The sequence below is a fragment of the Pseudophryne corroboree genome, chromosome 7, assembly GCF_028390025.1.
Source record: "Pseudophryne corroboree isolate aPseCor3 chromosome 7, aPseCor3.hap2, whole genome shotgun sequence".
In the NCBI taxonomy this organism is placed as follows: domain Eukaryota; kingdom Metazoa; phylum Chordata; class Amphibia; order Anura; family Myobatrachidae; genus Pseudophryne; species Pseudophryne corroboree.
Window position 1 is genome coordinate 254889226 of NC_086450.1, and position 14370 is coordinate 254903595.

Consider the following 14370-nt stretch of genomic DNA (forward strand, 5'->3'; position numbering starts at 1 on the left):
ATTGTGCAAGGTGGCTACGTGGTCCTCAGTGAACACATTCATTAGGTTCTATGCCTTCGATACTTCCGCCTCCCAGGATGCTTCCTTTGGACGCCGGGTTCTTGTGCCCGCTACAATGCATCCTCTCCCATAAGGAACTGCTTTAGGACATCCCCGTTGTTAATCTTTGTGGAGCCCAGTGTACCCCGCAGCAGAAAACGAGATTTATGGTAAGAACTTACCGTTGTTAAATCTTTCTGCGAGGTACACTGGGCTCCACAAGGTGCCCACCCTGACGCACTTGGCTTCTTTGGGTTGGTATGGCATTAGCCACTGTCACCCTCTCCTGTAGTGAGTGTGTGGTGTGTGTGGCTACTCACGATTGTTGTCTCTGGTACCTGCTACTGTATTGGACTGGGTAACGAAACTGAGCTCTTGTGCATGGAGGTGGGGTTATAGAGGAGGCGGCGCTGTGCATCTTGGGAACAGTCAAAGCTTTGAGCCTGTTGGTGCCTCGGATCAAGAACCTACTCTACACCCCCTGATGTTAATCCTTGTGGAATATATATAGATAGATAGATAATATACATAAGCTTCCTCAATTTTAATTGTCCTCATCACCATCTTTACTTGTACTGCTCTCCACATGTGCAGAAATGTTGGAAGGAGGTGATAGGGCTTCTCTATGAGGACAGTTTGAGAAATGTCAGACTCGCCTGTAGCGAACATGGATAGCCCTAGACCCTCCTCAGGGATGTGTGACGGTTCTGAACACACAGTTTGCTCTACTGCCTTGGTGGGGGTGGGGGTCCTGTTTTTTTTTTTTTTTTTACACCTCTGCTTCACTACAGTGGTAAGGGCTTCCATCATCAGTAGAGGCAGAAGAAGATGCTTCACTGACAGTTACAGAAACATCACTCATAAATAAAGGCCAAGACCTGAGCCTTTCTTTGCCTGCGTGTGGTGAATGGCATGCTGTACCAAGGTGATCTCACGCAGGGAATAAAAATCAATGCAATGTGCAGGGTATACTTTCTATTAAATGTTCTCTTACATTGCTTGGAAGTATTGAGGATGCAGGTGGTTTGTCCTTTCCTAACCTCACTTCTCCTTACCCACTGAAGAGATGAGTGGATCCAGTTCTGAGAGAACCGGACCCACCCAAACATAGGAGATCTGAGGTGATCCACGCTACAGCTCAGATCTCACTGCCTGTCCCTGATCCCAAATTGATGCAAAACTCTGAGATTGCGCTGTGTGATCTTGAGGTTTTGCCCCGGGCGCCAGTCCCATTTGAATTTAATGGCTGACCGCTGATTAGCTGAGAGAGCCATCTATCACAGCTCTCAGCCAAATAGTGCTTGCTCATAAATTTCAGTGGGCACAGCATTAAGGATACTGGCCTCCGCCACCCTCCTCCCCAACTGAGGACACAGCTGGCACCCCCTACTGCCAATATCGCTGGCATCCTTGCACTGCCAGCATTTTTGCACAGAGGACACTGCCACCACCCCTGTACTGCAGAACTGCCTGCACCCCCGCATTGCCAACACTGCTTGCACACCCGCACAGAAGACATCACTGGCATTGCTGACCCCACAAACAGCCCCACACAGACACCACTGAGGACATTTATAATCGGGGGTCTGATTCCTGCCTGCTGTCACAGTAAGTGCACTGTTGGTATATCTGAACCGCATTGTATTGAACCCGCACTGTTACCGAACCGCACTGTGTCTGACCTGCACTGTATGGAACAATGTTTTTATGGTTGGGGAGATTTTGGGGAACTGCTCAACAAAAAGGATGATTAATCATAGCTTTATGTGGGCACTGATTGCTAGTCATCAGTGGCTCAGGGCATCCAGGGGGAAGGTACAGACTGGACACTAAGAATAGGCACGTGCTGGGAGCATGTGCACTTCTTTGGAGGGGCATCCATGACTACTGTTGCTATTTTACACGGGTTACATTCGTTATCCTGGCGAGCTGTCAATATCCCGACAGCGGCATCTCGCCTGCCGAAATGGCGGCAGTGGGGCGAGCACTAAGTCCTCTTGTGGGCTCACTGCACTCATTACGCTGCGTGCTCTGTGGCTCGCTATGCTTGCCACATGATCTGTTCCCACTCTCTGGGTGTCGTAAACACCCATGAGTGAGAATAGCCCTGGTGCGCCAGGATTCCGGCAGCTGGCATTTTAACTGCATCCCATTTTACACATGGTATAGGTTTTTTCTTTCCGCTGTTTAACTACTACTACTTTAGAGCAATGATATTCCAAACACGATTCTTTCTGTGTTGTATTGTTTTCTATTGAAAGTACTTGCGAGTTGGTGAATACATGACTAATATGCTAAAAAAAATTTAAACCGCAATGACTGCCGTGTGTGTGTGCGGCTGCTCTGCTGTTTATAGTTAAGCCAGCTAGCCTTTGGCCTATGTTGGTGAGTAATATTATGAGGTGACCAACATTGACTGGAAATTAATGTTATTGAGGTCAGTACTGTAGAAACAAAAATAGTGCAACATTATGTGATTATAGCGGATTTATATGATTTTTTTTTTTTTTAAATAAAATACAGATCCAAAACCAAAACACGCAAGGGCAGTTTTATCAAAACCAAATTCAGATCCAAAACACTAAGGAAATACAGATCCAAAACCAAAACATGTGGGTCGGTGCATATCTCTAATCCATTATATTTGGATTTTGCATTAAAAGCCCAATCTTTTGCTGTGACAGGAATGACCGTTGTTACTTTGATATTGATTGGTGTGACCGACGGATAACCCTAAAGGCAGCAAATGGAAAGTTTGTGACTGCTAAGAAGAATGGACAGCTGGCAGCATCTGTGGATTCTCCCGGTGAGTTCTTTTACTTGAATTTTATATAATTTTCCTATTTCTAATACATAAAGTGGACTTTTTTACATTTGTAAAAAAATAACATACAGAGGATTACAAAAACAATGTTTGTAAAGAAAGTATTTTAGGTGTTCAGTAGATGTGAAACCGTGTTATTACTGTAACGGGGTGGGTTTAGTTTGCCACAGTGTTGGGGGCTTACAAATTGCTTGGGGTTCTGCTTACTGTTAGGAGCATGCCATTACTGGCTACTTGGACTCATTCTGCTTTTTTTTCTAAACCATTCACTGGTACTGTGCACATAAGTTATATTATAATAGGTACTGATACCACTTGGCCCCGTTTACTTGCACTCTTCTGGCTGCTAGTTACACTTTCTGGATCTTCCTGACCTTTTACTCTGGATCTGTTGGTTAGGGTAGAGTGCGAAAAATTAACATGGGATACTGGAATGGATTAGAGTTCTATAGGGAGATTTTGCAAACCTTTTAACATGCACAAGTGGAAATGTTGCCTATTCAGATTCTACATCACTTATTCTATTATAGAATAATAAATGATAGTTAGAATCTAATTTAGTTGTTACCTGTAGTTCACAGAATACAGCTCACACAGGAATATAGTAGACATTTTAAAGGCTCACAATTACAACATGGGCCAGTAACACATGACAATTTACAGACGAGGCAGACGGTATAAATATGTTGCATTAAATGAAGAGATTGGGCTGTTAATGTTAATATCCAAATCACTTAATTTGATAAAACATATTAATACCTGCTGATCTGTGTGCAGAGACGCATATGTTAAAGCACATATACCTGTATACTAATTGAGTTTTAGGAGTATATATGCTAAGCATCAGTTTGGATGTTAAACAGAAATCGCTGTCCATTTGACGGCAGAAAATTCTGCATTTACTAAGCAGCAGCTTTGGCTGTCATTGTCCAACTGCTGGCAGTCTCTAGTGGTTTTTGGTATCAAAAGCACTGGCCGTTTCATCCTTTCAAATGGACTCCACCAAACAGCTCAGAAACAGCCCAACAGTTCCTTTATAGTTTACTATTGATTTATAGCTCCTACATGCAATTGTGACATCACAAGCCCCTTAGACATGCAGGCATAATCACCCCAAAGTGTCAAGGCACATTACTTCATAGGCTTCTTGACATTGTTGCATTTGTAGGAGATACATATGCGTTGGTTATGGGATGCTGGCAGCTGGGATCACAGCAGTAAGCATACAGACGCCGGTATCCCGGCCGCCAGAATGCCGACAGGGGGGAAAGCTTAATGAAGCCCCTTGTCGGCTCGGTTGCTCGCTGTGCTCGCCACAGGTTCTGTTCTCACTCTATGGGTGTCGTGGACATCCATGAGTCGGAATAGCCCGTTAGCCAGGATTCTAGCTGGCGGCATTGTCGGTGGTCGGGATTCCGGTGTCTATATCCTGACCTCCGGTATTCCGACTGCTAGAAATGTAACTACATCTCATGCATACGATATTCCGGCACTTGGGATGCCAGCTGTCAAATATAGACAGCGGCTTCCCGGTGATTTAAAATCCCAACACTTACTAATTAAGCTAACCCTGACCCAGCTTTCCTGCAGCCTGACACTACCCCCTCCCCCCCCCCCCCTCCCTTCCCCCACAACCTAATCCTTACTCTCCCCATTGGTGCCTAACCCTAAACCCCCGTTCTACCCACAGCCCAAACCTAATCCTAACCCTCCCTTTGGGTGCCTAGCCCTAACCCTCCCCCCGCAGCCTAAATCAAATGCTACAGGTCAAATAAATTTGCCTACTGTTTTTTTTTATGATGCATCGTAATTCTGACAGTTTCTTTTCTATTCTTTCTATGGTTTAAAATGTGTGGTGCTTTGATATTTAATTGTATTCTGTTCAATTCTAAACTTTGCTTTCTCTGCAGTTTTGCAGGGGTTTTAGCCTCAGAAAATCAGAATATTGCAAACCCACAACAAAACAGCAGGGGTTTACAGTATGCTGCTTAGTAAAGTTTTCACCTAGTCTGGGGAATAAGTGAGCTGCAATCCTTTTTCAGCTACAGCTACTTTGTTTAGTTTTTTACAACTACACACTTTTAGGGGCATATTATAGTGCAGGAATGATTTTGGAAAGCAGGGATTGTCCTACAGCCGCAAGGTTTTTACTATTCAATTGCTTGCAAGAAAATGAGACACAGTAATTTTGATAGAAATAACCACCTCTCTTTCTCGCAGCTTCAGTGCAAGTCCAAGTTTTCCTAAAATAATTATTTTAAAGAAATATTGTCAGGATTTGCTTCCGAATCTATTGGACTGAATAACTAAACAGTTGGAACATTCCTTTTGCTTAATTAGTTCAATAATTTTACCTTCTATCAGCTCTTTCCTATTCCTACTCAGCCAAATGTCTCTTCTCCTCCTGAGTGTCTTCCACAGCATTGCAGGTAGCAACGCTGTTTTCTCTTCCTTGTGCAGCTTCTTGAGACTCTTCCTTCTCCTCACTGAAGACAGACCTGCTGGGGCAGACACATAAGTAGCTGCATATATAAGCAACACAACCATTATTTGTAATAGCTCCAACTGAACAGCGTTCAGAGAAGGAGATATTTATTAACAAAGCATTACACTGGAAAACATCAAAATTTTACAATATGTCTTCAGATGCTGAAGTTTGCCAACTCACCCCATTCGAGTTATTAAATCCTGAGCCAAGCACCAACAAAAAGGAAAGCCATGCCAATGTGACCTTCCTGCGCATGTACAAGTATCGGTCCTTTCATTTAGAAGCATTTACGATGGACAATTGAAGGTCCAGACTCATCATACTCCTCCTTGCTGATCCACATCTGTTGGAAGGTTGATAGTGAGGTGTGCAATATATATACACATATATGAAACATATATAGGTTGTATTAATATAAATTTCAATTTTGCCATCTTCCAGTTACCACCTCATGTATTATATTTATATATAGGGATAGCGCTATAATTAGACCTCATAAAGTAATATAGGTTGGGGATGGAATACTGGCGGTCAGTATACCAACACCGGGATCCCGGCTGCCAGAATGCCAGTAGCAGGGCGAGTGCTAGAAAGCCCCTTGTGGGCTCGCTGCGCTCGCCACAGGTTCCTGAAAGAAAATGGTTTACTTCTTCCATTGGCAAAGTTGCAAGAGGATGGCAATGTCTTCAAACAATCTGGATGTTCTAGATGGCTCTGTGGTGGGCAATAAAAGCAAGCATCAGGATCCAGTGCTGCAAACTACAGAGTTTTGGATGCTGCTGGACAAGATGAGTATTGAGTTCAGTGCACAGGGAAGATACTCTATTGAATGTTGAGGTTTTTGGGTACCTGAAAGAAAATGGTTTGCTTCATCCATTAGCAAATTTGCAAGAGGAAGCCAATGTCTTCAAACACGGAGGACAGCTGTGTGGGTGACAGGAATAACCCTGGCGCAGCTGTCGGCATTCTCGCAGTCGAGATCCCAGTGTCAGAATTCTGATCACCGGGATTCTGACTGCAGGGATATTAACTACATCCCAGTAATGCGATACACAATTGTGCACAATTTTTCTTTGGTCACAATCTTTATTCTATCTTGTAATATGTCTCATATTCTGTAATTTGTAAGCCATTTCAAATTGTTTTCAATAAAGTGTATGTTTTAATTGTAATTATTAACATAGTGTCTCCCTCTGGACACCACTCTGTTATATATAATTACATTTTGGTATCAGGGAGTACGCCCACAAGTTTAGGAGTTTTTTATTTTTTTATTTTATTTTATAATAAAATATTGCTCACACTATATAATTTCAGTAATAAGAAGGTTGAAACTGAATTCTGTAATCATTGCATGATAGCGATGCTAACAATCCATCTTCAAATAGCAATGTGATACAACACTTCTACAATTATACTACAAATCAGTCCCTTAAATTTCCATGAAGATTTGCAAATTTCTTCCAGAGGCACCTTTAAAATAAATAAGACATCCAATGTGTAGAATATAAACACTTGTTTCCAGAAGGTTACTGGAACTATCCATAAGTGGATTTCTTGAATAGATTCATAAAATAATCCTTTGAAAGTAGTAGATCCTCCTGTAATTGATGGTACTCCAATATTCCTCAAAATAAAAGGCAATCAATGTGGCTCCTCCATAGTGTATTTTTTGAATAAAATGCACTATATGTACAAAAGTATTCAGACACCTGACCATTACACCAACAGGGACTGTAATGACATTGTATTCAAATATATATATATATATATATATATATATATATATATATTAATATGGAGTTGGTCTCTCTTTTGCAGCTATAACAGCTTCCACTCTTCTTGATAGGCTTTCCACAAGATTGTGAATTGTTTCTGTGGGAATTTGTGCCCATTCATTCTGTAGAGCATTTATGAGGTCAGGCACTTATGTTGGGCAAGTAGACTTTGCTCGTAAACTCCATTCCAGTTCATCCCAAAGGTGCTTGATGGGGTTGAGGTCAGGGCTCTGTTCGGGCCAGTCAAGTTCTTCCACACTGAATTCATCAAATCATATCTTTATAGTCCTTGCTTTGTGCACTGGAGCACATTGATGTTGGAGTAGAAAAGAACCTTCCCCAATCTGTTGCCACAAAGTTGGAAGCATAGCATTGTCCAAAATGTCTAGGTTTGCTGAAGTATTTGATTGCCCTTTACTGGAGATCAGGGGCGTATCTACCCCTTGGCCAGGATGGCATTCGCCAGGGGCGCCAGCAGGAGGGGGCCGCTGCCCGGAGGTGCCACCTGCGGCCAAGGGCTAGAACGCTGTAGTCCGGTTGTGCACAGAGTGGCGCCATCAGGTTTGCACAAATTACAAGCGGGACTCCTGAATTAAGTGCTGGCTGCAGCCATTTCTGCTACAGCATAAAACTCCTCTCAGCTCCTGCATCTCCCTCCTCTGTCACTGAAAGGAAATAGCCCCGCCCCCTGCACACGTAGATCCACAGGCCCATGCTCACCACGGCAGCGCTGGGAGGAGGATTGCTGAAGGTGCCTGCAAAGAATAACACCGCGCCGCGGGCGGAGAGACTTTGGATGGATGCTGATGGACATCCTCCTGTGAGACACAATGGTGAATCCATATTCCAAGAAGTTTGTGGCAGCTATCTGTATGGACTTTGGGAGAGGGGATTTGTGTATTTGTGCTGTTAGTGTGGGTTGTAAGGGGGTGGCAGAGATGTATATGGGGGGGGGGGGCGCGATGGATGTGTGTGAGGGAATTGTTGGTCGGCAGGGGAGGAAGGGGGGATTTGTATATTTGTGCTGTTAGTGTGGGTTGTAAGGGGGTGAGAGAGATGTGTATGGGGGGGTGGCCGATGGATGTGTGTGAGGGAATTGTTGGTCGGCTGGGGAGGAAGGGGGGATTTGTGTGTTTGTGCTGTTAGTGTGGGTTGTAAAAGGGTGAGAGAGATGTGTATGGGGGGGGTGGCCGATGGATGTGTGTGAGGGAATTGTTGGTCGGCAGGGGAGGAAGGGGGGATTTGTGTGTTTGTGCTGTTAGTGTGGGTTGTAAAAGGGTGAGAGAGATGTATATGGGGGGGGTGGCCGATGGATGTGTGTGAGGGAATTGTTGGTCGGCTGGGGAGGAAGGGGGGATTTGTGTGTTTGTGCTGTTAGTGTGGGTTGTAAGGGGGTGGCAGAGATGTATATGGGGGGGGGCGCGATGGATGTGTGTGAGGGAATTGTTGGTCGGCAGGGGAGGAAGGGGGGATTTGTGTGTTTGTGCTGTTAGTGTGGGTTGTAAAAGGGTGAGAGAGATGTATATAGGGGGGTGGCCGATGGATGTGTGTGAGGGAATTGTTGGTCGGCAGGGGAGGAAGGGGGGATTTGTGTGTTTGTGCTGTTAGTGTGGGTTGTAAAAGGGTGAGAGAGATGTGTATGGGGGGGTGGCCGATGGATGTGTGTGAGGGAATTGTTGGTCGGCAGGGGAGGAAGGGGGGATTTGTGTGTTTGTGCTGTTAGTGTGGGTTGTAAAAGGGTGAGAGAGATGTATATAGGGGGGTGGCCGATGGATGTGTGTGAGGGAATTGTTGGTCGGCAGGGGAGGAAGGGGGGATTTGTGTGTTTGTGCTGTTAGTGTGGGTTGTAAAAGGGTGAGAGAGATGTGTATGGGGGGGTGGCCGATGGATGTGTGTGAGGGAATTGTTGGTCGGCAGGGGAGGAAGGGGGGATTTGTGTGTTTGTGCTGTTAGTGTGGGTTGTAAAAGGGTGAGAGAGATGTATATAGGGGGGTGGCCGATGGATGTGTGTGAGGGAATTGTTGGTCGGCAGGGGAGGAAGGGGGGATTTGTGTGTTTGTGCTGTTAGTGTGGGTTGTAAAAGGGTGAGAGAGATGTATATAGGGGGGTGGCCGATGGATGTGTGTGAGGGAATTGTTGGTCGGCTGGGGAGGAAGGGGGGATTTGTATATTTGTGCTGTTAGTGTGGGTTGTAAGGGGGTGGCAGAGATGTATATGGGGGGGTGGCCGATGGATGTGTGTGAGGGAATTGTTGGTCGGCTGGGGAGGAAGGGGGAATTTGTATATTTGTGCTGTTAGTGTGGGTTGTAAGGGGGTGGCAGAGATGTATATGGGGGGGTGGCCGATGGATGTGTGTGAGGGAATTGTTGGTCGGCAGGGGAGGAAGGGGGGATTTGTGTATGTGTGCTGTTAGTGTGGGTGGGAACGGGGGGATGGGGTGAGATAATTGTCAGTATGTGAAGAGGGGCATGTGTATGAGGGAGCTGTCTGTTTGGAGGGGAGGAAGGGGTGATTGGTGTGACAGAGTTGACAGTGGAGGGGGATGTGTGTGCGCTAGATTTGGGAGTATAAAGGTAATGTGTATTTGTGAGAGTTTCCAGGAGGGGGGCAGGGCAGTGTTTATAATAGAGGGGTATATTCAATTAAAGTCGGATCCATTCCGACATGTATTTGTCGGAATGGATCCGACAACCCCTATTCAATCCCAATCTTAATTTGACTTTTTCAAGTCGAATTTAAGATGGGACGCTGAGGAGGCGAGAGGGGCGAGCCGCGGGGGGACAAACGGCGGGCATACTGGAGATTTAATGTAGGGTATAGAGGGGTCAGTGATGTAGTGTAGGGTATAGAGCGGTCAGTGAGGTATTAAGGGGTGTAGAGAGGTCAGTGATGTAGCGTAGGGTGTAGAGGGGTCAGTGATGTAGTGTAGGGTATAGAGCGGTCAGTGAGGTAGTGTAGGGTGTAGAGAGGTCAGTGATGTAGCGTAGGGTGTAGAGGGGTCAGTGATGTAGCGTAGGGTGTAGAGGGGTCAGTGATGTAGCGTAGGGTGTAGAAGGGTCAGTGATGTAGTGTAGGGTATAGAGAGGTCAGTGATGTAGCGTAGGGTGTAGAGGGGTCAGTGATGTAGCGTAGGGTGTAGAGGGGTCAGTGATGTAGCGTAGGGTGTAGAAGGGTCAGTGATGTAGTGTAGGGTATAGAGAGGTCAGAGATGCAGCAAAGGGTATAGAGGGGTCAGTGATGCAGCGTAGGGTATAGAGGGGTCAGTGATTTAGTGTATGGTATAGAGGGGTCAGTGATTTAGTGTATGGTATAGAGGGGTCAGTGATGTAGTGTGGGGTATAGAGGGGTCAGTGATGTAGTGTGGGGTATAGAGGGGTCAGTGATGTAGTGTGGGGTATAGAGGGGTCAGTGAAGATACTAAACCCAAGTACTTGCTACACTTATTGAATTAAAACACAAAATGCAGAAAAAAGTATACAATTTGGGTAAAAGAAAAAAGGCAAAGGCTAGAGGTAGATACGAGAGACCAGCGCCATGCCTTATGCACATATCATTATGTTCATTTTTATGGAGGGGAAGCGTGGTACACCAAAGGAAAATTTTGCCCTGGAGAACAAGCCCTGATCAGATAGTCTGGGGCGGGCGGGACACCAACCATGACACCTAGTCTAGGGCAGGCAGGTTAGCTAGCCTATGGAAATCTGTTGTCAGCGGAGGTTGGGGGTGGGCTGATTCAGTGAAGTGCAGTAAGAGTAGTCAGGGGAGGCAGGGCCTCTCCTGTTAGACTCCTGTGTGCTCGGTTTCCTGTCTCCTTATGCTGCTACTGGCCAGTTCTCATTGGCTTCACCCTAACAGTGAGTCCTTGCAATTGGGGGGACAGTTTCTGTGGCTCCTTATTTCAAATTCCGTGTCTACTGCAGCCGCCACTGGCCTGCAGTGCTCTCTGGGGGGGGGGGTGCCAGTCCCTTATTTTGCCAGGGGCGCTCGGACCCCTAGATACACCCCTGCTGGAGATCAGGGGTCTAGCCCAAACCCTGAAAAACAACACCATATGATTATCACTCCTCCACCAAAATTCATAGTTGGCATAATGCAGTCAGACAGGTAACATTCTCCTGGCATCTGCCATACCTGGACTCGCCCATCTGGCAAGCAGAGAAGCGTGATTTGTCACTCTACAGAACACGTTTCCTCCACTCCACAGTCCAGTGTTGGTGTGCTTTACACCACTCCGTCAGATACTTGGTATTGGACTTGGTGATGTGAGGTTTGCATGCTGCTGCTCGGCCATGGAAATACATTCCATTAAGGTCCCGCCACACAGTTTTTGTGCCTACTTTAATGCCAGTGGAAGTTCTGAACTCTTCAGCTATGGAATCAGCAGAGTGTTGGTGACTTTCCGCTTCATGACTGAATTGCTGTTGTTACTAAACGCTTCCACTTTCTAATATCACTTACAGTTGCCAATGAAATAACCAGCATGAGCAGTCTTTTTGCAAAGGTGGCATCCTATCGCAGTACCACGCTTGAAGTCACTGAGCTCTTCAGAATGACTAATTTTGTATCACAAATGTTTGCAAATGGATTGTGCATGGCTAGGTGCTTGATTTTATACACCTGTGGCAACTGGTCTGATTGAAAAACCTAAATTCAATAATTAACAGATGTTGCCAAATACTTTTGTCCATATAGTGTATCTTCAGAAAAAAAAATCCACCAATGTCTAATGAAAAAAACATACCAGATAGTAGAAACAATTGAGCCTTGAATACACAGATGGCATTGGACCCTGCTTCATAGGAAAACAGGAGATCCTTATCAATTTCTCCAGGCACCAAAATCTCTCGGCAGATTCACCACCAACGCGTTTCAACTTAACACCATCTAATTAGCAGAATTAGCATTTTTGCCTTTTAGACAATCCCTCATTTGTATGCTCTTCAGTGGCTATCAGTTGCTTTGGTCTTATCGACATGAACCGGAGTGATGGTGTTACTGAGTGGTCTCCGTATTAATGGTAGTACAGGATGAATGGTGGGGCTCTGCAAGAAGAGCCCTTGGATGAAATGGTAGCTCTAAACACAAAGTAATCCCCACCAGCAGCTGCAAGGAAGCAAGAATGTTGCTGTGACACCAGGTAGCTAAGTGTATCTTAAAAAAAAAAAGACTGCTGCCCTCTGTGGAGCTAATATTCAGCTTGTTGGGGAAGCCAGACCTTTTCCCACTGGCAGTATGTGTACAGGGGAAAGGAACACCGCCGCCCCTGGATACAAAGTATAAGGTGTAAAAACGCTCCAATTGATTAGCATACAATCTGACTATATTAGTTAAAGGGACATGCTGATTTACTGTGTGTAAAATTGTAATTAGAGGGCAGTAAAGAATCATGTAAAGTACTATATACAATCATGGGCAGTACAGATTGTGTAATGGTTAGCATTACTGCCTCACAGCACTGAGGTTATGGGTTAAATTTCTACCATGGCCCTAACTGTGTGGAGTTTGTATATTCACCCCGTACTTGCATGGGTTTCCTCTGGGTACTCCGGTTTCCTCCCACAAACCAAAATATACTGGTAGGTTAATTGGCACCCAACAGACTTAACCCTAGCGTGAATGTATGTGCGTGTACATGTGGTAGGGAACATAGATTGTAAGCTCCACTGGGGCAGGGATTGATGTGAATGGACAATTATTCTCTGTAAAGTGCTGCGGAATATGTGTGCGCTATAGAAACAACTGGTAATAATAATGTTCGAACTTCCGAGGAACATTTTTCATGTCATGTATGCTCTTGGTACCTTATCCTGAGAGCAATGTCCTTTTTTAGTGCATTTCAGAACTACTAAACATGTACACGCTTCCAACATACCTGCATCTGCCGTGTTTCCTTTGACACCAGACAAGCACATTTGCTTATTCTGTTTTTTTGCTGTCCTGAATTGAGGTCACCCTCTGAACAGTCCAGGTCTGTGGTCAGGGGGAATTTAGCAGTGACCAACCAGAAGGTGCTGCAGCAACATTACCACGTATACCCCAAGAAGTAAGAGGTTCCTGGGGCAATTTGGTAGTGACAGCGACTAAATCTCTTATGAAACAGTATGAATCGGGAAAGGTGATTACTAATGGTAAGATGAATCTATTACACCATAAAGTGTAGAACCAGGGTGGCAGAGTATGCTCATCTGCTCAAATTGTACTTTGGCTTTTCAGCCAAAGTCTATGCCTCTGTATTTTGCTCAAAACAAAACACACTGTTATTTATTTATCACCAGTAACTTATATAGCGCGCGCACACATTCTGCAGCGCTTTACAGAGAATATTTGCCCATTCACTTCACATCAGTCCCTGCCCCAGTGGAGCTTGCAATCTATATTCTCCTTCACATGTACACACAGACACCTTCACACTAGGGTTAATTTTGTTGGAAGCCAGTTAACCTACCAGTATATTTTTGGATTGTGGGAGGAAACCCATGCAGGTAAAGGAAGAATATACAAACTCCACACAGTTAGGGCCATGGTGGGAATCAAATCCATGACCTTCGTGCTGTGAGGCAGTAATGTTATCCATTACACCAACCGTACTGCCCTATAGCTGAGTGAAAGAAAATGTTTTTACTTTGGTAGAACACATTCTATAGGATTCTTCATACTGTGATGTCTACCACCACTGCTACCTGTTAAAATGTTAATTAAACTTTTTGTTCCTTTCTGCTATTAAAGAGAAGGTAAGCAAAGCAGATTTATGGTAGACTTACCATTGTTTAATCTCTTTCTGTGAAGTACATTGGGTAAGGGAATAAATAGTTTTCAGGCATCCTTCCACACGCTTATCTGTCGGTTCCTTCAGTGAGGTGACAGGCAGAGTAGACAACACCACTAGATGGTGACATGGGAATCCACCGGTGTGGTGAGTTTTCCACAGCTCTGTATGGAGAGTAGTGAGCTACCATCCTTATGGACAGAGAGAATTTCATTCTTGGAACAGACCAGGGTTCTTGTCGTATGTCCACTAGATGGTCAGAAGTGAAAATGTTTAGTTACCTTCTGACGTTCAAACATATCAGGTTTCTTAGACACCGTAGTAGAATACTCCATCAGTGATTTGTTGGATCTGCTTAATAGCAACCACTAAATTGGGGACATCAACCTGAGTAGTGGAGTCCTCATCAGAAGCAGCTGTGTCAGTGTCTAACGGGACAGTATACTCCCCATCCTCATCAGAAGATTCTTATGAG

At 44.9% G+C, this 14370-nt stretch overlaps 1 protein-coding gene across 1 annotated transcript in view; it reads left to right on the forward strand.

Moving 5' to 3' along the window:
- FSCN1 (fascin actin-bundling protein 1) overlaps nucleotides 1-14370 on the forward strand; it is a 213691-nt gene that overhangs the window by 149772 nt on the left and 49549 nt on the right. Inside the window, exon 3 of the mRNA XM_063934103.1 lies at nucleotides 2724-2845. Within this exon, the coding sequence (XP_063790173.1) occupies nucleotides 2724-2845 (122 nt within the window). The remainder of the gene's footprint in view (nucleotides 1-2723; nucleotides 2846-14370) is intronic.